This window comes from Trematomus bernacchii, unplaced genomic scaffold (genome assembly GCF_902827165.1).
Source record: "Trematomus bernacchii unplaced genomic scaffold, fTreBer1.1, whole genome shotgun sequence".
Taxonomy (NCBI): Eukaryota; Metazoa; Chordata; class Actinopteri; order Perciformes; family Nototheniidae; genus Trematomus; species Trematomus bernacchii.
Genome location: NW_022987641.1, coordinates 4,435,492 through 4,457,171, shown reverse-complemented (window position 1 = coordinate 4,457,171; position 21,680 = coordinate 4,435,492). Strand labels below are relative to the sequence as shown.

At 38.4% G+C, this 21,680-nt stretch overlaps 4 protein-coding genes across 5 annotated transcripts; 3 read left to right on the top strand and 1 right to left on the bottom strand.

The window, feature by feature from the left end:
* Positions 1–543: 543 nt before the first annotated feature.
* On the top strand, positions 544–7,492 carry hcls1 (hematopoietic cell-specific Lyn substrate 1). Of its 2 annotated transcripts, XM_034133309.1 has the most exons (16): positions 544–655; positions 1,356–1,439; positions 1,523–1,596; positions 2,348–2,471; positions 2,602–2,712; positions 3,415–3,469; positions 3,566–3,676; positions 3,756–3,866; positions 3,949–4,059; positions 4,140–4,195; positions 4,511–4,580; positions 5,249–5,397; positions 5,475–5,606; positions 6,119–6,368; positions 6,707–6,775; positions 6,863–7,492. In XM_034133309.1, exons 2-16 carry the CDS (start codon positions 1,356–1,358, stop codon positions 6,997–6,999), a joined length of 1,644 nt encoding a protein of 547 aa, XP_033989200.1. In that variant the 5' UTR covers positions 544–655; the 3' UTR covers positions 7,000–7,492. The 2 variants fall into 2 exon arrangements, with proteins under 2 accessions (XP_033989200.1, XP_033989201.1); XM_034133310.1 differs by lacking the exon at positions 3,756–3,866.
* llph (LLP homolog, long-term synaptic facilitation factor) lies at positions 7,448–9,580 on the bottom strand. Its single transcript, XM_034133313.1, has 3 exons — positions 9,287–9,580; positions 8,240–8,462; positions 7,448–8,133 (listed from the first exon to the last, which is right to left on the bottom strand). Exons 2-3 carry the CDS (start codon positions 8,448–8,450, stop codon positions 7,970–7,972), a joined length of 375 nt encoding a protein of 124 aa, XP_033989204.1. The 5' UTR covers positions 8,451–8,462; positions 9,287–9,580; the 3' UTR covers positions 7,448–7,969.
* pex26 (peroxisomal biogenesis factor 26) lies at positions 9,579–12,391 on the top strand. Its single transcript, XM_034133312.1, has 5 exons — positions 9,579–9,827; positions 9,919–10,059; positions 11,007–11,326; positions 11,407–11,547; positions 11,633–12,391. Exons 1-5 carry the CDS (start codon positions 9,634–9,636, stop codon positions 11,737–11,739), a joined length of 903 nt encoding a protein of 300 aa, XP_033989203.1. The 5' UTR covers positions 9,579–9,633; the 3' UTR covers positions 11,740–12,391.
* Positions 12,392–12,492: 101 nt separating this feature from the next.
* Positions 12,493–20,311, top strand: usp18 (ubiquitin specific peptidase 18). The gene is made up of 10 exons (XM_034133311.1): positions 12,493–12,744; positions 14,222–14,318; positions 15,369–15,511; positions 15,580–15,659; positions 15,748–15,882; positions 16,368–16,463; positions 16,534–16,695; positions 16,770–16,901; positions 17,160–17,206; positions 18,682–20,311. Exons 1-10 carry the CDS (start codon positions 12,687–12,689, stop codon positions 18,752–18,754), a joined length of 1,023 nt encoding a protein of 340 aa, XP_033989202.1. The 5' UTR covers positions 12,493–12,686; the 3' UTR covers positions 18,755–20,311.
* Positions 20,312–21,680: the final 1,369 nt, after the last annotated feature.

The following is a 21,680-nucleotide window of genomic DNA, read 5'->3' as shown; positions in this document are numbered from 1 at the left end:
TTTACGATGCTTTTTTAACAGCAAAAACAAACATTTCCTTTAATGTGTAGTCACAATGGTCAGCGAGTACTTAGAGATATTATTACCCAGTTGTTTCCTAATACTGTGTATGATGATGTGTGTGTGTCTGCCCCGTCTGCCCCCCAGTGTTGTAACTACACCACAACCTGCTAAATCACAAAGCTGACTAATTCTGTTTATAAAAGGATTCTCAAGGTCAGAAACTGTAACTAACATAAGAGCCCATAATTATTCATGCTTTTAACTGATTGTGGTTTACGCCATTAGTGCTAGCAGCCCCGATATCCTTAAACTCCACATTTACTCTTATCATCACTTTGTCTGTGATTTCCGTGAGCACTTGAATGCAGCACTTCTTACTTATTTTTTTAAAGGTCTCCTACAGAAATCCCTTGATTTATATGTTGTATTAAATATTGCATACTAAAATAACAAGATCCCATAATGTTATAATTTAAAGTACGATAAAAATAGACGACATTATTATTATTTACATCAAGGCGCGTTCACGTACCCAAGATCCGCGTTCACTTGTCGCCCATTAAACTGTCACCACTTGACTGAAGAACTTCAAGAACACTGTGTCGGTTTAATATCCACTTAAACACGGATATAATACCCTGACAACTCAAAGGTAATGTTATTTTGTTTACTTCAAACTTACTAAAAAAGGCATAGGTCTGTGTGCTTTTATTTTAATCACCTTTAAACGTCATTAAGGAAGTACATATTGAGACGTAGTTAAAGGCAATGTACTGTAAACCGTTAGGAAAATGCGACATGGGTGACTTAAACAACTGCAAAAAGAATACTGTAAGATAGGAAGGGCTAACATTTAATGTATTTTATTATCTTAATATGCACCTGTATGGGCAACATCTGTTACAATGAACAATTATAGTAAAAGGGACAATTGCTAACTTCGCATTTATTAAATGAATAAAGAGAATACTGTGTTTGCCTCCATTGAGAAACAATGTTATGTCAGTGTGTAACTTGTAAGCATTACAGGAAGTATTTATTTTAAATAATATGTTATCATGATACTGTTTCTTTTGTATTTTAGTGTCTCTTTACTTTATAGAAGTACTGCAGTGTGTTCCATTATGGGGAAATGAAGCTGTGTGTTGAGAATAACTTCCCTTTTGAGACTTCACCAAACTGTGTTCATAGCTTGTGGCTGCACATTAGTTATTTGTAGTTATTATGTTAATAAAAAGTGCTCAGTGCTTTGATAACAGTTTTAAAAAAATATAACAGAATATTTCCAGATGTGAACATATGATGACTCAGAAACTGTCTTCAGTGTGGCTCATGGTGTTTTACTTCCCCAGATGTGGAAGTCAGTCGTGGGCCACAATGTGAACGTGAAGGTGTCTACAGAGGGGGAAGACTGGGAGACAGACCCTGACTTTGAGGTACTGTATACTTCCTGCAGATATGTGAATCACTGTATAAAGGTGTGTGCGTCACTCAAACCCTTCCTGATTGTGTGTTTCAGAATGATATATCCGAGCAGGAGCAGAGGTGGGGATCAAAGAGTGTGGAGGGTTCAGGACGGCAGGAGCACATCAGGTAGGAGATGCACACCTCCTGAGCGATTCTTTACACTATGTAGAGAAATGCAGGACAGAAATGGTGCTGTGTAGCAACAGGAAGAGGAAGTGAGAGCAGAGCACAAGTCGCAGGCAGTGAGTCTTTCCTAATATGGGTAATATATGATGGTGACAGTGAGATTTAAAGCACTGTGCTTTCTCACTTTGAATGGGCCAGACTATAAATACAAGCAGTGGTGCTGAATAGGCCTAGAGATGGCTCAAAGATTTCTTTACATACCGCTAATTCACACTTTCAAGAGTTTATAAGGGGTTATTGCTGTTGTGAAGCATACCTTCAGCTGTTCCTCATACAACATGACACTGCATTTATATTGTATATTCTTCAGGTATACAAAACCTGTACAGTATCTGTTCCAAAAAATAATTTATAAACAACTTATTTACATGAATAACTTATTAGGAAGTGTTACATTTACACCATCAGTTACGGAGATGGGTATTACTTACTCGGAATTTCCGAGATTTAAGTAATATATTTTGGATAAGAAAAGAACATTTATCTAAGATTAAAGCCTCAAATGTCAGAGAAAAAACCAGGAATGACACCCCTATCTCTCTTTTCCCATGAATGTAAGACTTAAGTTTGTATTTCTAATTATATCCCCCTCCCCAACCCTGCTTAGTTTTTTTATGACAGATGTTTTTATCATTGTGTGTACTGCTGTGCTTCTCTGTGTCAGTGTGTTTGACCCTGTGTGACCTCCCAGTATTGCAGATCTCAGAAACAAAGTGGCTGCGGAGCACGAGCAGGGGAAGAAGAAGGAGCACACTCCCAAAGCCTCGTACGGATATGGAGGGAAGTTCGGAGTCGAAAAGGACCGAATGGACAAGGTTAACACATTTTTGACACTCAAAACATCATGATAGGATTCTCTTATGTATTGCCAGATTCAATGTAGGTCATCCTTCGCTCCTACAAACTGTAGGCTGGATTGTTTATATGTATATCTCTGTTTTTAAGGCGGCTTTGGGGCACGACTATGTAGCACAAGTGGAGCAGCACTCCTCTCAGAAAGATGGGGCACAAGGTTTCGGTGGGAAATACGGTGTTCAGAAAGATCGAGTCGACAAGGTGAGGAGAAGAAGAGACTTAAAAAACATCCGTTCTTATCTGATTTGATTATTGTTACTTCACCTGGATGTTTGACCTTCACTGAATGAATTGTTTAACCCGTGTAACTACTATCATGATTTGATTTTAGACATAAAAAAATGTCTGGGAAGGAATCGTACACCAACAAGTAACTTTCACACGTGTGATGTGGAAACATGATATTAATAATTGAAATAAGGGAGAACAAATATGTAATGTAAGAATCTATATCTGTTTAGTTCAGCTTTTCTGTTAGAAAACCATATCGGACACAAATGATCATTTAAGGCAGAGTGTTTTTAAACCATTCAAAGCACTTAATAGAAGGTACGATACAATATTACTTTAATAATCAGATCAAGTCTGAAATTTCACTTGGGTCACAGCAGAGCCATTTGCAACATTAACAAGGACAGGTATTAAGACAAGAAAAGCAAACATTTAACATAACATCACTGAGAGAAACATGCTCAAAGACACTTCAGCGTGCATTTGACCTGGGATTTAGCTCTGTATTTACTGTTAGAATTGACTGGTGCACATTGGAGGGCTTCAGTCTGACTTTATTAAAGCGAGGGACCCTGTATCTCCGATTAATGGCAACAATGAATATTCGCTGTTCAGAACAGAAGGGGTCTTTAAAGAATGAATAACCTTAAATGCAACTTTTCTTCTGTGCAGTCGGCCATGGGCTTTGAATACAAAGGAGAGGTACAGCAACACACATCTCAGAAAGGTAACATTAAAGGGGCAATTTCATCTACAGTACAATATTTTTACTTTTGTTAAGCTACTACCTCACAGAATTTCCTCTACAATCCACATGTTTTAGATTACTCAAAGGGATTCGGAGGAAAGTACGGTGTGGAGAAGGAAAAAGTGGACAAGTCAGCTTTGGGGTACGACTACAAAGGCCAGACAGAGAAGCACCAGTCACAAAAAGGTGAGCTTACTTTGTAGCAATAATCAGTTTTGACACATTTTTTGTGACATTTTCTTTATATTGCACTTTATTTCACCAGATTATGCTAAGGGCTTTGGAGGAAAGTACGGCGTGGAGAAGGAGAAGATGGACAAAGCCGCTTTGGGGTACGACTATAAAGGAGAAACAGAGAAGCACCAGTCACAGACAGGTCCGTGATAGTTGTAGCATTCGTCTGTTTTTACACCCTTTGTCCATGATTTCTGATCAGTGTTTATTTATTTAATGTACAGATTATTCAAAAGGATTTGGAGGGAAGTTTGGTGTTGAGAAGGAGAAAGTGGATAAATCTGCTTTGGGCTATGATTATAAGAGCGAGACGGAGAAACATCAGTCACAAAAAGGTAAGGAGACATCCACATGTGTGTATTTTAAAATATAATTTAACTATAGTACATCAGGCTGATCAAATGGATCTGTTTAGATTATTCAGCAGGTTTTGGAGGTCGTTATGGAGTTCAGGCTGACCGCATGGATAAGGTCAGTATTACAGCTGCAACTGTTATTTCACTTTTTATTTATTTCTCTTGTAAATTATTATAGGTTATTATTTAGGTTGTGTGAGGCTTGGCAGAATATATCTGTTTTGGTGTATAGAGGACATATTTTTGTGCAAACTGTGGTATTTAATTGGCTGAGATAAAGCTATATTGTGGACCCATACATGAACCATTTTAGTTATTAACTTATCATTCCTGCACATGTCGGTATGGACAAATGTAACATAGTTAATGGTATATACTGAATCTATCTGGACTTTTGGAAACAAATACTTTCTCTATTGATCTCTTTCAGAGTGCAGCCGGCTTCTCAGACATGGATTCCCCTTCCTCTGCGTATGAAAAGACACAACCATTAGAGGCCTGTAAGTCCATGTTTCCACTCACTACAATAAACTCTACTGCGCCATCTTTCTGTGAACAAATAAAGCCACCAGCGATAAGGTGTAACCATGATCAAACATTTGTATTGTTAAAGGGGACCTATCATGCAAAAATAAACTTTGTCATGTCTTTTATACATAAACATGTGTCCCCTCTGTGTAAAGAGATTCTGAAAGTTTCAGGAACAAAGATTCTCTCTCTTTTTGTCCTGATCCATTTATATAAAAACCTGTCTGAAAATGAGCTGATCAGATTTTGGCCACTTTATGATGTCATAACGATTTTTTGGCTTGTGTAACCATTAGCCAATCACCAACCAAGGTAACACTCCCCCTCCCCCCCCACCTTATCACCTGAATATCCTCCTAGAGCACCATTGTGTTCTTTTTAACCAAATATCTCTCAGAGGAGCGTGGGGAGTGGCTCCTTATTTTCATCTAAAGTAACAGACAGAGAATCAGCCCTTCTGAAACAGGGCTGAAACAGAGGGGTTTATGGGATGCTGCAATGCATGATCTCTTGGTATTTAGTGCCAAACACTTCAGAGATATGTTTTGTATATATCTGAGACCTATAATATATTGATGAAAAACAGTATAATAGGGGACCTTTAAGCCACATTCATATTTGTTTTTATCCGTTTCTGCAGCAAGCGCAGGCGCAGGGAAACTGAAGGCACGTTTTGAGAACATGGCGAAGGCTTCAGATGAAGAGAACAAGAAGAAAGCAGAAGAAGAGAGAGCGAGGAGACAAGCCAGAGAGAGCAACGAGCGGGAGGCTGCCAAACGCAGACAAGAGGTAACACACTGTCAACATTATATTAACAAATAAACTAAAGGTTAATATGCGTGTTAATGAATGTGTGTTCCCTGTAGGAGGAGAGCAGAAGAGAGGAGGAAATCCGTCCACCACCTGTTCCAGATGTGGCTCCAGAGGTGGAGGATGAAATGCCGCCACCAGATATCCAACACCACATGCCAGAGATACAAGAAATACCTGAACCAGAGGTAAGACACTGATTCAAACAAATTATACAAAACAAAAGATTCATCCATTCATCAATATCTTTGTTAACGAATCCTAACTTTGTTGATTAACAACTAATTTGTTCATGCTTAAATTGCAGAAGATACTGTTTTCAGCGTCTCTGTTATAGAGAGTTCCTGGGTTTCTCTGTTTTATATCATTAAACTGAATATAATAGGCTTATGTACTGCCAAAACCAGACCTTTGCACTTTAGAAACTTAACGTTTTTCACTGTTTTCTAACATTTTAAGGACACTAATCTGCAGATTCATTAATGAAATGAGTTACTTTAGTTCTGGCTATCATCTCTGTTTGGGTAAGAGAACAGGGTGTAACTAGGGAAATATATGTTCATATAGATGATTAAAATTGTTTGAGAAATCTGGAAAACACAGAACAGACGTACACTGAGATTAGGTGATATACTAAAATCCTAAAGTCACCTCCAGGATTTGAGACCATGAAGTTGAAGACATGCTGTGATGTTTTCAGGAGGAATCAGTGTACGAGGAGCCCCCGGACCTGCCCCCGCGCTCAGAGGATTCCAACTCCCTGGAGGGCCCCCCACCCCCCGACATGTTTGCAGATGTGGAGGAGGAGGACGATGAAGGAGAGTACGAGGAACTCGCTGACCCGCCTCCTCCTGCACCCCCAGGTCTGTCTGCAGATGTGGAGGAGGATGAGGATGAGGATGAGGGAGAGTACGAGGAACTCGCTGATCCGCCTCCTCCTGCGCCCCCAGGTCTGGTTACTTTAAAAATGGAATCCGTTACAATGACTAGTTACATGTCAAAAAATGTCATCTGTAACCAAAGCTGAGTATCCCAATATATAAGTAATGTAACCTAATCCTACCTTTTGGATTACCTCAATATCAACACCTGCTAGTATTCTCTATTTTAATATTTTTTAACAGTAATCTGATAACCTATTTCTTTAATGTAACTGCATGGGAATACAGTTACCTTCTTTTGCATCCTGATTGATACGTAATCTCATTACTCCCCAAGCCTGGCAGTCAGTTATACGTCAAACCTTTGATTTATAGAACAAATATGAATTTCTATGTTCCCTTCACAGCCGAAGATAATGACTATGAAGACCTGTCGACTGGCCAGACTGCTGTAGCAATTTATGACTACGAAGGAGGTATGACACTTTTCAATTCTTCATTTTCTTGGACATTTCATTATATCTCGACATTTGTGAGAACAAATCCTCTTCTTTTCCACACAGAGGCTGATGATGAGATCTCCTTCAACCCAGATGATGTCATCACCAACATCGAGATGATTGACGAGGGCTGGTGGAAGGGACATTGTCGCGGTCGCGTTGGTCTCTTCCCCGCCGCTTATGTTCAGCTGTCGCAGTGAGGAAATGATCAGGGAGGTTTTGAACAAGCTTAACTTAAACAGTTATGTTTCTAAGGATGTGCAGCAAAGGGAAATATTAGTTTTTATAGAATAAATCACACAATAACAGAGCCAAAATGGCTTCTGAGACGATTTCTATATTTTTATTGTGTAATATCTACCTTCGGGTCAGTGTAAATGAGTATCTAACAGTGTGATGATATTAGTGGTAAGAAGTTTCATTTTCTTCATGAGATTAACTGATTTCAATCACTCAAATATTCTACAGGCAACATTCTTTGGGTTGTTTATATGCTAACAGCTTGTCTTAGTTAATTTTGAAATGATTAACAATTTTCAGTAATGTCAGGGCTATTATCTTCTAGCTCAAGAAAAGTAAAGTATTGTGATCATATTGTCATTATTTGACATAATTCTGCTCTCCAAATAAATGTCCTAAAGCAACGTGTTGAAAAATGAAGAAAAACCTTTAATTAAAGTCTGTTTTACAAGTGGGAAGCAATCATTCATTATTATTTTGCATACAATTGTATTATAGAATACGCAGCAATATTGAAAATGTATACAAATCGGTTTAAAGAATCTGACAGTAGAGAGCTCCAACTAAATGAGGGGGATATGCGGAATGACACAACATATGACCCAAGTATCGCTCAAACCTAAAACATGACGTTTACTGTAGCCGGGTTTGAAGACTTTAATTGTAGTAATGACAATCAGACATATTTTGGACTGGTTCTAGTTTCTCTAAACGTGTCCTAAGATGAAGCTGCTGTTCCATAAGAACAAACATTTTCCTGCAGGGAATTACTTAATAACAGTCTCCGTTTCACAACCATGAATCTTGTAATCCACTTAACAGAATGGGAAATTCCACAGTTACATGTATAAAACAATACATGAAATTATTCTGTGTTGCAGCGTAAAAAGTCTTTTAAGGCAAAGCAGTGTTTTTTTTGTTTCCTCTGCTTTACCAGGCGAGACCCTTCTTCTTCTTGCTGTGGCCGTTTTTCTTTGCCATGCGTCTGCCTTTTAGTTTTTTGGCCTGCCTTTGATTCATCCACACGGGGTACTGTCCATTTTCATTCAGTTGAGTTATCTTGTTGCGCTTGCTGTCCATGTCCATCTTACCATCTGAAACACAAAAGACAAGGATTACAAAATAAGAAAGATGATAAATGAACATGTGCAATACAACTTAAAAATCTGTGAACTATGTTGTTAACAATCTCTCACTCACCTTCCCCCTCCATCTCCCCCACATCTATCTGCTTCTTGATCTTGTCAGCTGGCACCACAGTGACGATGTCCTGTATGTCGGCCATGACAGCGTCTCCTTTCTTATCCATACTCAGAGCTTGTTTCAGGCGTGCCAGCTCTTTGGGAGCGTTCTTCTTCCTCTTCTCTGCACGCATCTTCCTCTTCCATTTGCTCCTGAGGCTTTTTGCCATTTTAAAGACGATCTGAAGGAAGAAAGGAAAAACACACAACAGTCAAACTTACAACATTTTTCAAGCTGCTCTGCAAGTCCCCACACTTCATTTGTTTTTTTCATAATAAATTAAGTTTCTCTAGGATGCAGTAGATGCCAAAACCAAGAGGCCCAACAATCAATAAGTATGTATACATTGTTGTATCTACAGGAATCCTGAAACTCTTAAAACATATCCTCTTTGGTGATGACAACCCCAAAATAATACTCCTGAAATGCAAAAAAGAGTGTTCAGTTTTTCTGCAACTGTACTACACTTTTAGCAAGACTTGCTAAAACAACATAGGACAACAAAATCACACTGTTGTTTCAGGTGTAATTATAGGGAAGTGTGTTGAGTAAATATAGCTCACAGGACATTTATAGTAATACAAAAAAGTTAAAATGCTAAAAAAGGAGAAGTGACACAGCTTTGCAGGGAAGAACGACAGTCAAGTGGTACACATCGATCACGTGTAATCCACTGTAATTGCTTAATGGAGATATAAAAAGAAATAGGCCTCCAAAAAAGCACCGTTGGCCTGATCACTATTTATTACACAAGATCATCGTAATTACATACGTATCCACATGGGAAACAGAATATAACATAACACAATGTCACTATTTGGTATTAACACATAACTAACGTTTGATATTAGCAAGCTACCGCAAGGTAGGCAAACAGTTTGCTAGCCTGTTAGCTTTCCAAAGCTAAAGCAACCAAGCATAAACTTGAGAGCGAATTCATTATACATAGCAACTAATACAGTGTATGAGTATTATTTGACATGTTAACAATAAGCGTTGACTTACAGATGTCCTTTAGGTGCTTTAATTTTCTCCGTAGACGGACAGGGACACACTGCGCTCCGCACACGTGTTTACAAATTGGAGGAAAAAACGATGACGCGTTTGTGAAGAAAGAGTAACATGATTGGCTGCTTTTGTCGATCTGAAGAACGGAACATGTGATTGGCTGAGGATGCCAGGAAAACAGGAAGGTCGAAGAAGTATGGATGGATTGTAAACTAATGTTGAGTAGAGTATTGTGTACAAAAGTAGACGTCCAAACAGGTCTATCCACGTACTAACTTAGCAGCTAAAAGTAAAGCAGTATATTTTAGCGCGTGTTATTTATTTATTTTTTACTTTATTTTGTCATGAGCAGTTCGTCTGCAGCTCGCAGCTTCGGTTCAGTCTGCAGCCCGCAGCTCACTTGTTCTTTAACACAGATGTCCAGCATGTTGGACACCGCTGCAGAGCAAATGATGGTCGAACAAGACTTCCAGGAAGCCTTTGACACATGCGACAGAGGCCTGGAGAGCCTCGCCAACATGGACCAAGAGGACAGCAGGTGGAAGTCTCAATGTTCCCAAGTATGAGATGAATGCTCCCTGCAGCTGGATGCTAATGTCTCTGTGGTTTTCTGTGTTTCCCCTCTTCAGGTGTGGAGAGCTTAAAGCTGGCTTCTGCATGTTAGGGATGCAGGCACTGGCTGAGCTGAATCAGTGGCATGGAGTCCTCTCATGGATCCTCCAGCAGTACGAGCACCAGGAGAAAATACCAGCCAAAATAATGCAGATGTGGTGAGTAGAGCTATAGCTGTATAATAGATAGATAGATAGACAGATAGACAGATAGATAGATAGATAGATAGATAGATAGATAGATAGATAGATAGATAGATAGATAGATAGATAGATAGATAGATAGATAGATAGATAGATAGATAGATAGATAGATAGATAGACTCGATAGATAGACTAGATAGATAGAAGCCTAATAGATCGATAAGATAGATAGATAGATAGATCGATAGATGATAGATAGATGATGATAGATAGATCGACTAGCTAAACAGAAAAGATCGTATCAGATAGATCGGCAATAGATAATCGATAGAATAGATCTATAGCTCGCTCGATGATCAGCTGATAGCTCCTAGCATGATAGATATAGATTACTAGATGATCTATAGATCGTCAGCATCGATCGCTGCATCCTCGATTAGATAGATAGATAGATAGATAGATAGATAGATAGATAGATAGATAGATAGATAGATAGATAGATAGGACACAAACAGGACAAAAAGATAGTAAAACCACAACATTGCATATTCTTTTTAATACTTAATATAATACATTAAACCTTGTACAGCCCCACAAAAATGTCCCAAATTGGGATCAATAAAGTTCTATCTTATCTTATCTTAGTTTGTACAACCCTCTATAAATGTAGCCCTTTAATATACATTGTAACTCTGACAGTTGAAAACCCTACTATCCACTTAAGCATAATTGAGAATAAGCTTCAAATAGTTTCGCAACCAAGGTAGCATTGTCCTATTCCTGAATTTATCCAAAAAAAGTTCAAAAGCCAAGGATAATTAATATACATTTGTTTATTACAAGAAGAACAATTTGGCCTTTTTGTTTGATAAACCACTTAAAGATTATTGTTCTGTTGATTACCTATCATTCTATCGTCTTCAGCTCTAACATACCTATTGATAACGATATTTTGTCCCCAGCATACTTCTTTACTCCAAGGTGGGGGAGCCAGCCGTGATGCAGGACGCAGCCAGAGTTTGGTTACACTGCCTGTCCAACAGCACAGTGACAGGCTTTGGCACGGTGGCGGAGCTGTACCTGCTGCATGTCCTCGTGCCTCTGGGAGACAGAGACGAGGCTCTGCAGCTGATCCAGGGCCAGGTTGGAAGCAGCGCGTTCTCAGAGGAGCAGAGGCAGACGGCGCTGGATGTTGTAGAAGAAAAAGAGCGACAGAATGAAGAACCGCCTCCAGATCCTGGGATCAGACCAGACTCTGAGATTGCCACTCACTCAACCCAAGGTCTTGCATATAGGTTAAGCCCTGAATTATATGATATAATATGAGTACAAGTAATTCATTCAGATTTTCTAATTCTACAGGATCTGTAATCCGTAAACTTGAAGCCATGCTCAGGTTTTTGTACCGAAAAGTGTTGTTGGCCGGCTCTGGTTCATTCTCTTTCCGGAAATTATTTCTTGCTGCTGTTCTGCTCTACATGCTTCTCCTCCGAATGGATCCAGGTTAGATCAAATGTTCCTTGTTGACCAGTATAACATTTAAGATTTGAATGATATCAGTGAATTTCTTCTTGTTCTTTCCCTGCAGCTCTTCCATCTTCATTCATGTGGATTTCCAAACTGCTCCAGCTGCTCAGAGAGATGTGGACTGCCATGTTTGCACCGTACCATCAGGCTCTTACACAGAGACTGTAAAAGACTGAAAATCACAATGTGTTTGACTAAAGTATATGTGTATACCATCAATTTGTGAGTGTGTATGCCGGAGCAGACCCAGGGAAATGTTCATGGGGCGGCAAAAGAGTGTCATAAAGGGCATAACATATGAACATTGGCACAAAATGTGATCAACAGATTATTAATAGAGACTGTAAGGGTTGGCAATGTGGCAGAAGATAAGGACTACATGTTGATTGTATTGCAAGCAGTCACATTTATCAATATTTTCTTGGAAAATAATATTTTTAATAAAATTAAAATAATGTGGCAAAGCGCTACACAGAAATACCAAAGGATGACGTTAGAAATCCATGAACCTTTAATGTCCAATCTTCCGCTGTCCTTTTTTCCTTTAACATGAGCCTATCTCTTAGCATAAAAAAGTGCAATTACATATTATTCAACCTTGTGTTTATTTTTAGAAAGTTATTTTTTTTATTAATCTTGATAATTATGCAATTATATTGATTCAATTGCGGTTTATAATACGTAAAATGCTGGTAATTTTATATTAACTGTGTTTTTACAGTTAGGATGTCAAACTTTTTAAATAAAAACAAAACAAACAAGAAATACTGGCAACGGAATGTTGGATAAAGGAAATCTAATAAAACGATAATAAATATGAATGAAATGATGTTAATTTTCCGTGTGTTTTGTGATAATATCGGTCTGCGACTCTGCGCGTGGCAACTACTAAGTTTCGATTCCAGAAAAATGACGAACCCAGAAGTGTAAAAACGAAATTGAACCTTAAGCTGTCAGACGGTGATGTTTACTCTGAAAGGAGAGGAACAGATCATTCTGAAAGAAACACGGAAGGTTTTATAACTTTTCTCTCAAGTAAACGTGTCTCTGCACCCCGGAGACGTGGGTTTTGTCTCCAGAACTTCCGGTAGTTATCCGACACTGAGTCTGTGCTGATGTCTCATAGCATCTGCCGGTTTCTTTCATTTCTCTCTAGAAGGGACAGCTACTTTGGTAAGTAGAACACAGCCAAGCTGTCTGCTGATGATATTTGTACATATGATTTAAATGTTACCAAACAATACAATACATTAGCCCTGCAACATGCCTCCATAAGCACTCATCTGTTGTCTACTGTAATAGACAGTATTTAATTTCATACTGTACAACATTTAATTTTACATTCTGTTCTTGTATGTTGTATCATATTCTATTTACGTATATATAGAGTTCTTGCACAATTTTTTTTTTTTATATTTTATTATATTGCATTGTTGGAGGAGCTTATGTGACATTAAAACCTTTGAATTGAATTGAATGCATTATATACTTGCATAGGTGCAATCGATGTGCTCCTCCACAGTATGTAATTAAGGTGGAAGATTAAAAAACATACCACCTTTCAATGTAATACAATTAGGGCTGTCAGTCGATTAAAATATTTAATCGCGATTAATCGCATGATTGTCCATAGTTAATCGCGATTAATCGCAAATTAATCGCACATTTTTTATCTGTTCTAAAAGTACCTTAGAGGGATATTTTTCAAGTTTTGAATACTCTTATCAACATATGAGTGGACAAATATGCTTTATATGTTTCTTTATTATCATTTGAACAATGACAAATATTCTCATGAATATTAAACACAACCTCTGAACATTACAAATATTCGCCTCAATTCAACCTGGAACCTCTCTCATACAATAATACAATACTGTGTGTGTGTGTGTGTGTGTGTGTGTGTGTGTGTGTGTGTGTGTGTGTGTGTGTGTGTGTGTGTGTGTGTGTGTGTGTGTGTGTGTGTGTGTGTGTGTGTGTGTGTGTGTGTGTGTGTGTGTGTGTGTGTGTGGACACTGTGATGGATCGTTGGCGCTATGTGCAGCTCATGGTATATATGCTCGAACGGGAGCTGCCTGGACGCTGCAATCATGTTGCGCGCACTATGCTGAGTGTGCTGACTTTTCGTACAATGTCCCACGGTCTGGCCACCAACGAAAGGAAAAATGTCTTCTCGAAATAATAAGTTTCAATGGCAAAATAATGAGCAACTTTCTCAAAATCGCTTAAATAAATATCATAGTCTACTGTATTTTGTTCCTCTTCACAACCAATAAATCCCTCATGTGTGCAGCAATGACAGAAAACAAAAAAACTGCCCTTGGATCTGTAAAATCAACTTAAAAAAAGAAACCTGTAAAATCTTCTATAAATAGGGCCTTAAATCAATAAACTAAAAATGTCACACTGTCTTCTATAAAAGGATTGACTTGTTTATTTTTAATACAATATCTAAGTGAGGTGGGTGCTGGAGTTCTATATTTACTTTGAGCATCAAGCATAACCTTTATGTTTTTATATTATTTTCACACCTGTGAATGCCCGCTGGCATGGGCCCCTCGGTGGGCCCCTCGGTGGGCCCTGGAAAATGTGTTTGGTTAAACTTTTCAGCAACAGGATTATTTTTGACATTTCCGATGGTCTGTCACAGGAATGAGAGGCCTCATTAACCACCAGCTGTCCTGCTGTGTGAACACACTCCTGCAGACCTTCTCCGCTACCTGGGAACTGGGAGAAATACTCGACAAGTAAGAAAATAATGTTGTATGGTCCTGAATTAAGAAGACAGGGGTGGCCAAACTCTTTTCACCGAGGGCCACATATAGAACAACATTCGAAGGGCTGGGCCACTCACTCGAGGTGAGGTTTATTGCCTCATAAGTTAAGTTAAAATTTAGCAAAATCAATCAAATGTAGGTCAATTATGCTTGATAACTGAATATGCTTTAAGAAAAAAAACAGCCTACATCACAGCTCTCCATAGGGTTTCATTTATTTTTTTAGCAGCTCATTCCTTAAAACAGAACCCTCAGATTGCTTATCATAAGAGGAAAGAGGAAGGGTATATTTCAATCTTGTTATTTAAATAAGCTATTGGGCTTTTTTCCTATCAACTTAGATTTGTTAAAACATATTTTCAACTTTAATTGACTTAATTTATTAGAAATTGGGCCTAACACATGAATACTACTGTGTAATATATATGTACAGATATATTCAAGAAGTTTAATTTGTGGGCCGTATTCCATTATACTTTTTTAATTTGTTGAGGGCCGATTCAAAATGGTCAGCGGGCCGCATTTGGTCCCTGGGCCGTAGTTTGGACACCCCTGACATATGGAGTTAATCCGCAGATGCTTTGTTTAAAAAATGGATGTCAGTTTTTGAGCAACAACAAAGGCACAAATAGGGCCTTTAATGGACTAGGTAAAGCTTGTCTTTAATCAAACCAATTGCCTGGAGCAGTCGTTGATCACTTGCGGCCTCTACTGGCTGCTTAAGAGGAGTAAGGAGTCAATATTATAACGGTATAAAACAAAATGTGTTTCTCAAAGTTGTAAATCACCGGGTGGTCCTTGAGCATACAGTGATGAATGTGCCCAATAAATATTAGGCTGATCGGCGCAGTAGTATGCACGATAAACTGCAGACAGACATACATAGACACATGCAGGCACACACACAGATGTATTGGCCGACGGTGGATTTAACAATCAACAAGGTGTCAATTAAGATCCAAGGCTGCTTCTCTCAGGTAATCAAAAGTAGGATTAATGAGGATTTATAAATTGCACCAGGTGGGAGGGAGCTGCTGTGAGAGAGGAGAGTCGTAACATCCCCCTGCAGCTGAAGAGAGTTCTCTCCGCCATGAAGAGCGACACCTCTCGTCCTGCTCCTCATCATGCCTTTCTCCACTCTCTGGACTTAAACCGTATTCGACGTAAGGATACTACTTTATCAGATGATTATTGAATCGGTTTATTTAGTAACTTTTAACATGTTTTGCAGTTGGTACGCAGCATGATGCTGATGAGGTGTTCCTCTCCATCCTGAACCTCCTGCAACACCAGATGGACGACAAACATCTGGTTGGTCTTTAATTATGAATATTCCTTATCTTTCCAACTGTAAGTGCGTCATTTATTATATTGTGTTTGTATTTGTTTTTTCTGCCAGGCTCTTGAAATCCAGAATTTGTACAAGATATCTGTGGAGACATGCGTGCAGTGTTTAGATTGTTCCTCCGTCCAGACCCTGAACACCTACCTGCTCAGCCTGCCACTGCATGTCAAGGAAGATCACGACTCTCTGGTGAACTTTGTCTTTTCTTTGGACTTGGATGAATACTTCAACATTTTGGAAAATATAGTTATAGGCTGTTTTGCCGACAGCTAGATGGGAACATCGCTTATCTTAGCATGAAGACTGGAAACTAAAGGAGACAACTAGCTTGGCACTGTGCAATCAAACTTCCTCTAAAGCTAAATAATGAAAAAAACTGGTTTGGTTGTTAAATCCATACAAAAATAGAAGTAAAAAAAACAACACATGATGGTTTTACTTAGTCCTGCAAAGATCACACACTTTTTTCCTGGTTGTTCCCAGTCTTTATGTTAAGCTTTTAGGGAGGCTTTAGGAGCAGCTGCTAATAAAATGTCTTAGAAAAAAAGGCCTTACATTTAAAGAAAGCAAATTTATACTTTCCTTAATGCTGTTTCATTGTCAATCAATTGCTGTTAACTTTTGTGAAGTCGGACTTCATAATTCACAAGTATTCATTAAACAAACCTTTTCAGGAAGGCTGCATGACCTCCTTCTTTGAGCATCAGGAGCTAAGGGGCATAAATTGCTGCTTTTGTGCAAAATGTGAGAAGAAGACTCCATCTAAAAAGGTGAGACTTGGTTTAAATGCTTCCCAGTAATTACAAGACAAAACTGTGAAACTTGTTTTTTCTTCCTCAGGGTGTTAAACTACTTTCCCTGCCTCGTATCTTGAGCGTTCACCTGAAAAGGTTTCGGAATAGCAATGGTTACACCCAAAAACTTGACTGCAGGATTACCTTTCCTGAAACCATTGACGTTTCTGAGACTGTTAAGGAAGCGTTCTCCTCAGACTTTAACCAGGTATTTCAATAATAATAGTAATACAGTCTGCACATTGTATCTTTTGTCTTTTATAAATGTACACATTTTTCCAGAATGACTGCAAGTACACACTGCATGCAGTGGTAGTGCACTCTGGATATGCATCGTTTGGGCACTATACTGCCTACATGCGCCACAGGGGGAGCCAGCGCTGGTACTATGCAGATGACAGCTACGTACATCAGGTACGTTCAATCTGACAAAATCTGTCTCACTTGAATCATGCAACTTATTTCAGCTTGCACTTGTTGAAGGACCCTTTGTTAAAAAAAATTCATTAGACACAAAAGCTCCCCTGTATACCCTTGTTTCAAAGCCCTGAGATGTTTAGCACAATGATCATGATACCTTACGTAAAAAAATGAAAATGAAATTGAAAAGGGCATTTTGTATCACTATAATTCAGTTTTATGCATTCATTTGTTTTGTATTCAAACACATAGGCCTCCTGGGAAGAAGTGCAGAGATCCTATGGGGGAAATCACAGCAGGTAACCTCCTCAATATACGTTTTTCAGGTTTGATAACCTTTGATATTGCATTAGGGGTTAGGGAGTCAGGGAATAATTTAACATTTTGGGAATTGCTTCCTTGGCAATAGAGTGATACCACTATTATATACAGTATATTTGCTTAACGTGAGGCTGAAACTAATAAGCATAGCATGTCATTAAACAGCTATCCTGGCTCTATCTTTATGTCTTTATTTTTTAGCTACAATAATGGGTAATTGTAGCTAAGAATAAAGACATAACTTAAAGGGGACCTATCATGCAAAATGCACTTTTGTACGTCTTTTATACATGAATATGTGTCCCCGGTGTTCCAGGGAACTCACCAAGTGTCAGAAAACACAACCCTCTCTATTTTCCTCCATACCCAAATCTCTATCTGATAAAAACTGATCCAGATTTGAACACTGTCCTGACGTCAGGACGGTTGCGCTACGGCTATTGGGCCAACTCCACCAATCAGGAGGAGACAGCCACGGCCATTGCCGTTCGAAAGCGCTGGAGACGCTGTAGTACATATGCCAGGCCTGTAGGTGGTGCTGTTCTCACATAATCTGCCCTTGCTAAAACAGAGCTAGAAAAGTGCAAATTGAGTGAAATGAGGCATGGTTAAAATGCATGATCTGTTTGGTATTTTGAACAAAAAAAAGTATAAATATGCCTTATATAGGTATGGTCCTACACTATATTATTCAAATATAGCAGATAGGTCCACTTTAACATTGCCAAGAAGTGCCTCAGGGCTCTGTTCTAGATCACCTGTTGTTTTACAACTGCATACTGCTATTTGGTCACAACAATTGGGGGGTGATACCCCTTATGGTTACATTTGGCCAGAAAGGCGTGCTCTGAAATTAATTTCTTAGCTTGATCAAAAGAGCTATTAATACATTTTTTAATAATAACTCCGGTCCCCTGTGTTCAGCCTCGTCTAAAAAATGGTCTCTCACCTTCAAAACATTTAGATTACAGCAAACAATGGCAAAAATGGCATGGCAACAAAACAACATGTGACCCCCATTTAAGCTTGCTTAAACCAACCTCCAGTTGTTTTCAGAGTTAAGGATTTTTATAAATAACATTTAAAGCCTTGCTTGAATCCCACTTCCATCATGCAGCTTTTATCTTCCTACTTGCGGAAATCGCTTTTGATCTTAAGACAAAGCCTTATTGTCTGTTCCTCGGTGAAAATCAAACACTAAAGGGGGTCTTGTTTATTGCGATGGGGGCTTTCAGACTTTTGAACCCACAAACAGAGGAAATCTGTCTTGTCTGTCATATTGTCTTGTCTTCAAAAGCTTTTTGTCCAACACTGTAGTTATATTTTTACTTCTAATTCTCTTTAAGTGTACTGTAATTTGGTCATTTTATCCCTTTACTTCCCTAACTTGTAGGAGCATAACTTTGATTTCTACATTTCTGTGTTCAAATGTTTAATGCTGTTATTTTCACAGAGGCACAGCCTACATGTTAATGTACAGAAGAGGTTCAAAAGAAGAGGTACAACAACCACAACTCTCCGGCTGAGTGGATTGACGTGGATGAATTTGACCTGGGTTCATGGTGCAATTTTGGATCAAAATGGATACTATAGGAAATATATAGAATATATATGCTAATTTGCTTTATTTAATTTATGGGACTTTTTAGATGTTATTATAAATGGTAAATTGATTAATATTTAATGATGTTTCTTGCTAAGTTAGACTGTACTTCGTCAAAGGAGTCTTTGTATTTAAAGAAGTTGGTAAAAAAGCTTTTATGGTTTTCTTGGATAAGGGTTACCTGTAATCATATGTTCTTTGTCATCAATATCTCAACAGGTTTATTCTGAGATAATACATTTCTGACAGTAATTTGTGCTGAACACCAGCAGGTGGAGTTGAAGACTCAACACATTGATGGGGTTTTCCATCCCGAGACCACACACACTGTAAACACACTCTATGATATGGGGAGGGTTGGTTTGAAAAAATGCTTAGCTTAGATATTCACTGTTATGGGGGAAATACCTGCTATTGGAGTCAGTGTTAATTTTCCTGACACTGCTGTATGATATATGAGTCACCCATTAAGCACAGTGAAGTCATTTCTTTTTCTCGTTTGGACTGCCAAAAACAACAATATTAAATCTCCTTCAGAATCTCATTTTGAAATTTCATTTTCTCACTACTTGTAGGGTCTATAACTTCTTATACAAAAGCTGATTTGATGACTCAATTAAATTATCTTATTGATGCATCAACATCAGCACTTCTATCACTACCTGGGCTCAAAATGAATGCACTTTAATGCAATTTAATAATGCCTGTTCTGAATGTGTCTTGCAGTTAAAAAAAGGGTTAAAACTGCAATTACATCAGTGCTAAAATGCTCGGTATAGGCTTTCAGCAGAGCCTCTAAAGTTCCCACTCGCTTCGCCAAGAGTCGGGGGACCGTGTGAAATGGTGCCTATGTGCTGTGGAGCTTTGACAGAATGGAACATGTCTGCACAGTGCCACAGGCAGCAGGCCTCATGCTTAGTCATCTCGCTGCTGTGTGGCGCCGCTTTCTATATAGGGGGCATCTTAAAAGACCAGGGCTAGAGGTTTAAATTATGTGTCTTGATTGAGTCAGTGTCACATAAAGATTGTTTTATCTGACTTTGCTTAAATGGGAAGCTGACAATGGAATACTTGTTGACACATATTGAGAAGTATTGCGATGTGGATGTATTTACAATCAAAAGCATTTCAATTATCTAGACGACAGGCTCAGATCATTTAATAAAAGCTGATATAATCAATGTATTTTTTTTGGTGATCCTACTGTTGTTTAGATTGCAGAACATGTATCCAATGAAAGATTTCCTGCTTAGCATCATATGGCAGACATATTGCCAGGTAGATAACACATTATGATAATATAAGGAAGGAGCCATTGTGCATGTTGAGTCTGCTTTTTGTGCATTTTGCTGATAATACTTGTGTACTTTCAACTGAGTTCACCTATGTGGGATTGTCATTGCTAATGTGTTAGCAGCATAGTGATGTTATAGGTACTGGTGGAAGTGTATGTCATTAAAAAACTTTGATTTCAACTATAGAATACATGTACTGGATTATATAAATCTGCCAACTATCTGAATATGCACATCTAGTGGAGTAAAAAGTACAATATGTGTCTCTATATAATGTGGATTAGTTATTAAACACCACCCTTTTAGATTCGGTCTTAGTATTAAAGGCACATTTGGTTTATGCACCTCTATTGTCCAGACTGATTTTGAAAAGTAATTCTAGAAGAAACAAAGCGACAACAACACAATAAAAGTGATTCTTCTCTTTGTAGGGTTTTAATTAATAATTCATAACGTATATACCATGTGTCACGTAGGTGTTAGACGAACACCTGTCGGGCACCACCCTGACATTGACCACAAAATCAAGCTAACAATACGACAGCATGACACAGGCAGCACGGCCCAGGATGAAGTCTGAGTTAACGTCTGGACATCTTTGTTTCTTTCCATGCACGTGTCACATGCCTGAGGTCTTTGTCTTCATTGTTTGAGGTTGAGCTCTGGCCCCTGGATGCGGTTACTCAGACACTTTATAGCAGATCATAATCTCTGCAATTTAGCTTTCGCTCTTTATCTTGATCAGGTGTTAGCCAAGGACACCTTATGTTGTATTTCTTTGGCAAAACATCTTGCCAGCAGTGATAGTGATTGACTTGATAAATCAATAAACGGAGGCAGATAGAATCGTAGGCCATAATGATTCCCCTCAGGCATTGCAGTGTGGCAACACTTAAACTGTTTTCTTTTGGAGAACATATTGAGGTTCATTAATGCTTTTTCATCATTGTTGATGTGTGTTTACTAGTTACTAGGTGAGGACACCACTGTGATGCATTGAGGAGAAAATGGAATTTGAGAACCACTCTTAAAGTTTCCCTTTTTTGTGGGTGGAGGATTTTACAGACTCAGATAAATGCCTGTGTCTGAGTTTTTATGTAGCCAGCAAGAATGACTGTTTATTTGATAACAATCATCAATAATCTAATTTCATGTCACTCGAAAAGCCCTCATGCTGTTTAGTCATACAAAGGCAAAGTGAATTTGGACTGTTTTGATACCTAAACTTCAGCTCTACTTTGTTATATCTAGGCCTAATTATGTTAGCCAGTTAGCTAAGATTGTGAATATGTTAGCATTAGCGTTGAGCTCGAAGCCCCACAGTGTCTAAGTACAGCCTCACAGAGCAACATGGTGTTATATTTCTTAAAATATGGTAATATTCAAGGTTTATCAGGAATACATAAACCTAATATCCTCACTTTCCTTAAAAAATAAAAGTTTCTTTAGGTCAAATGTCTAAATCAACCACCTTCAGCTTGACATTGATATCTTAATGGTGACAAAATGGCTTTCAATCATTCAAACTGCATTTATAACTTCCAAACTGTAAAG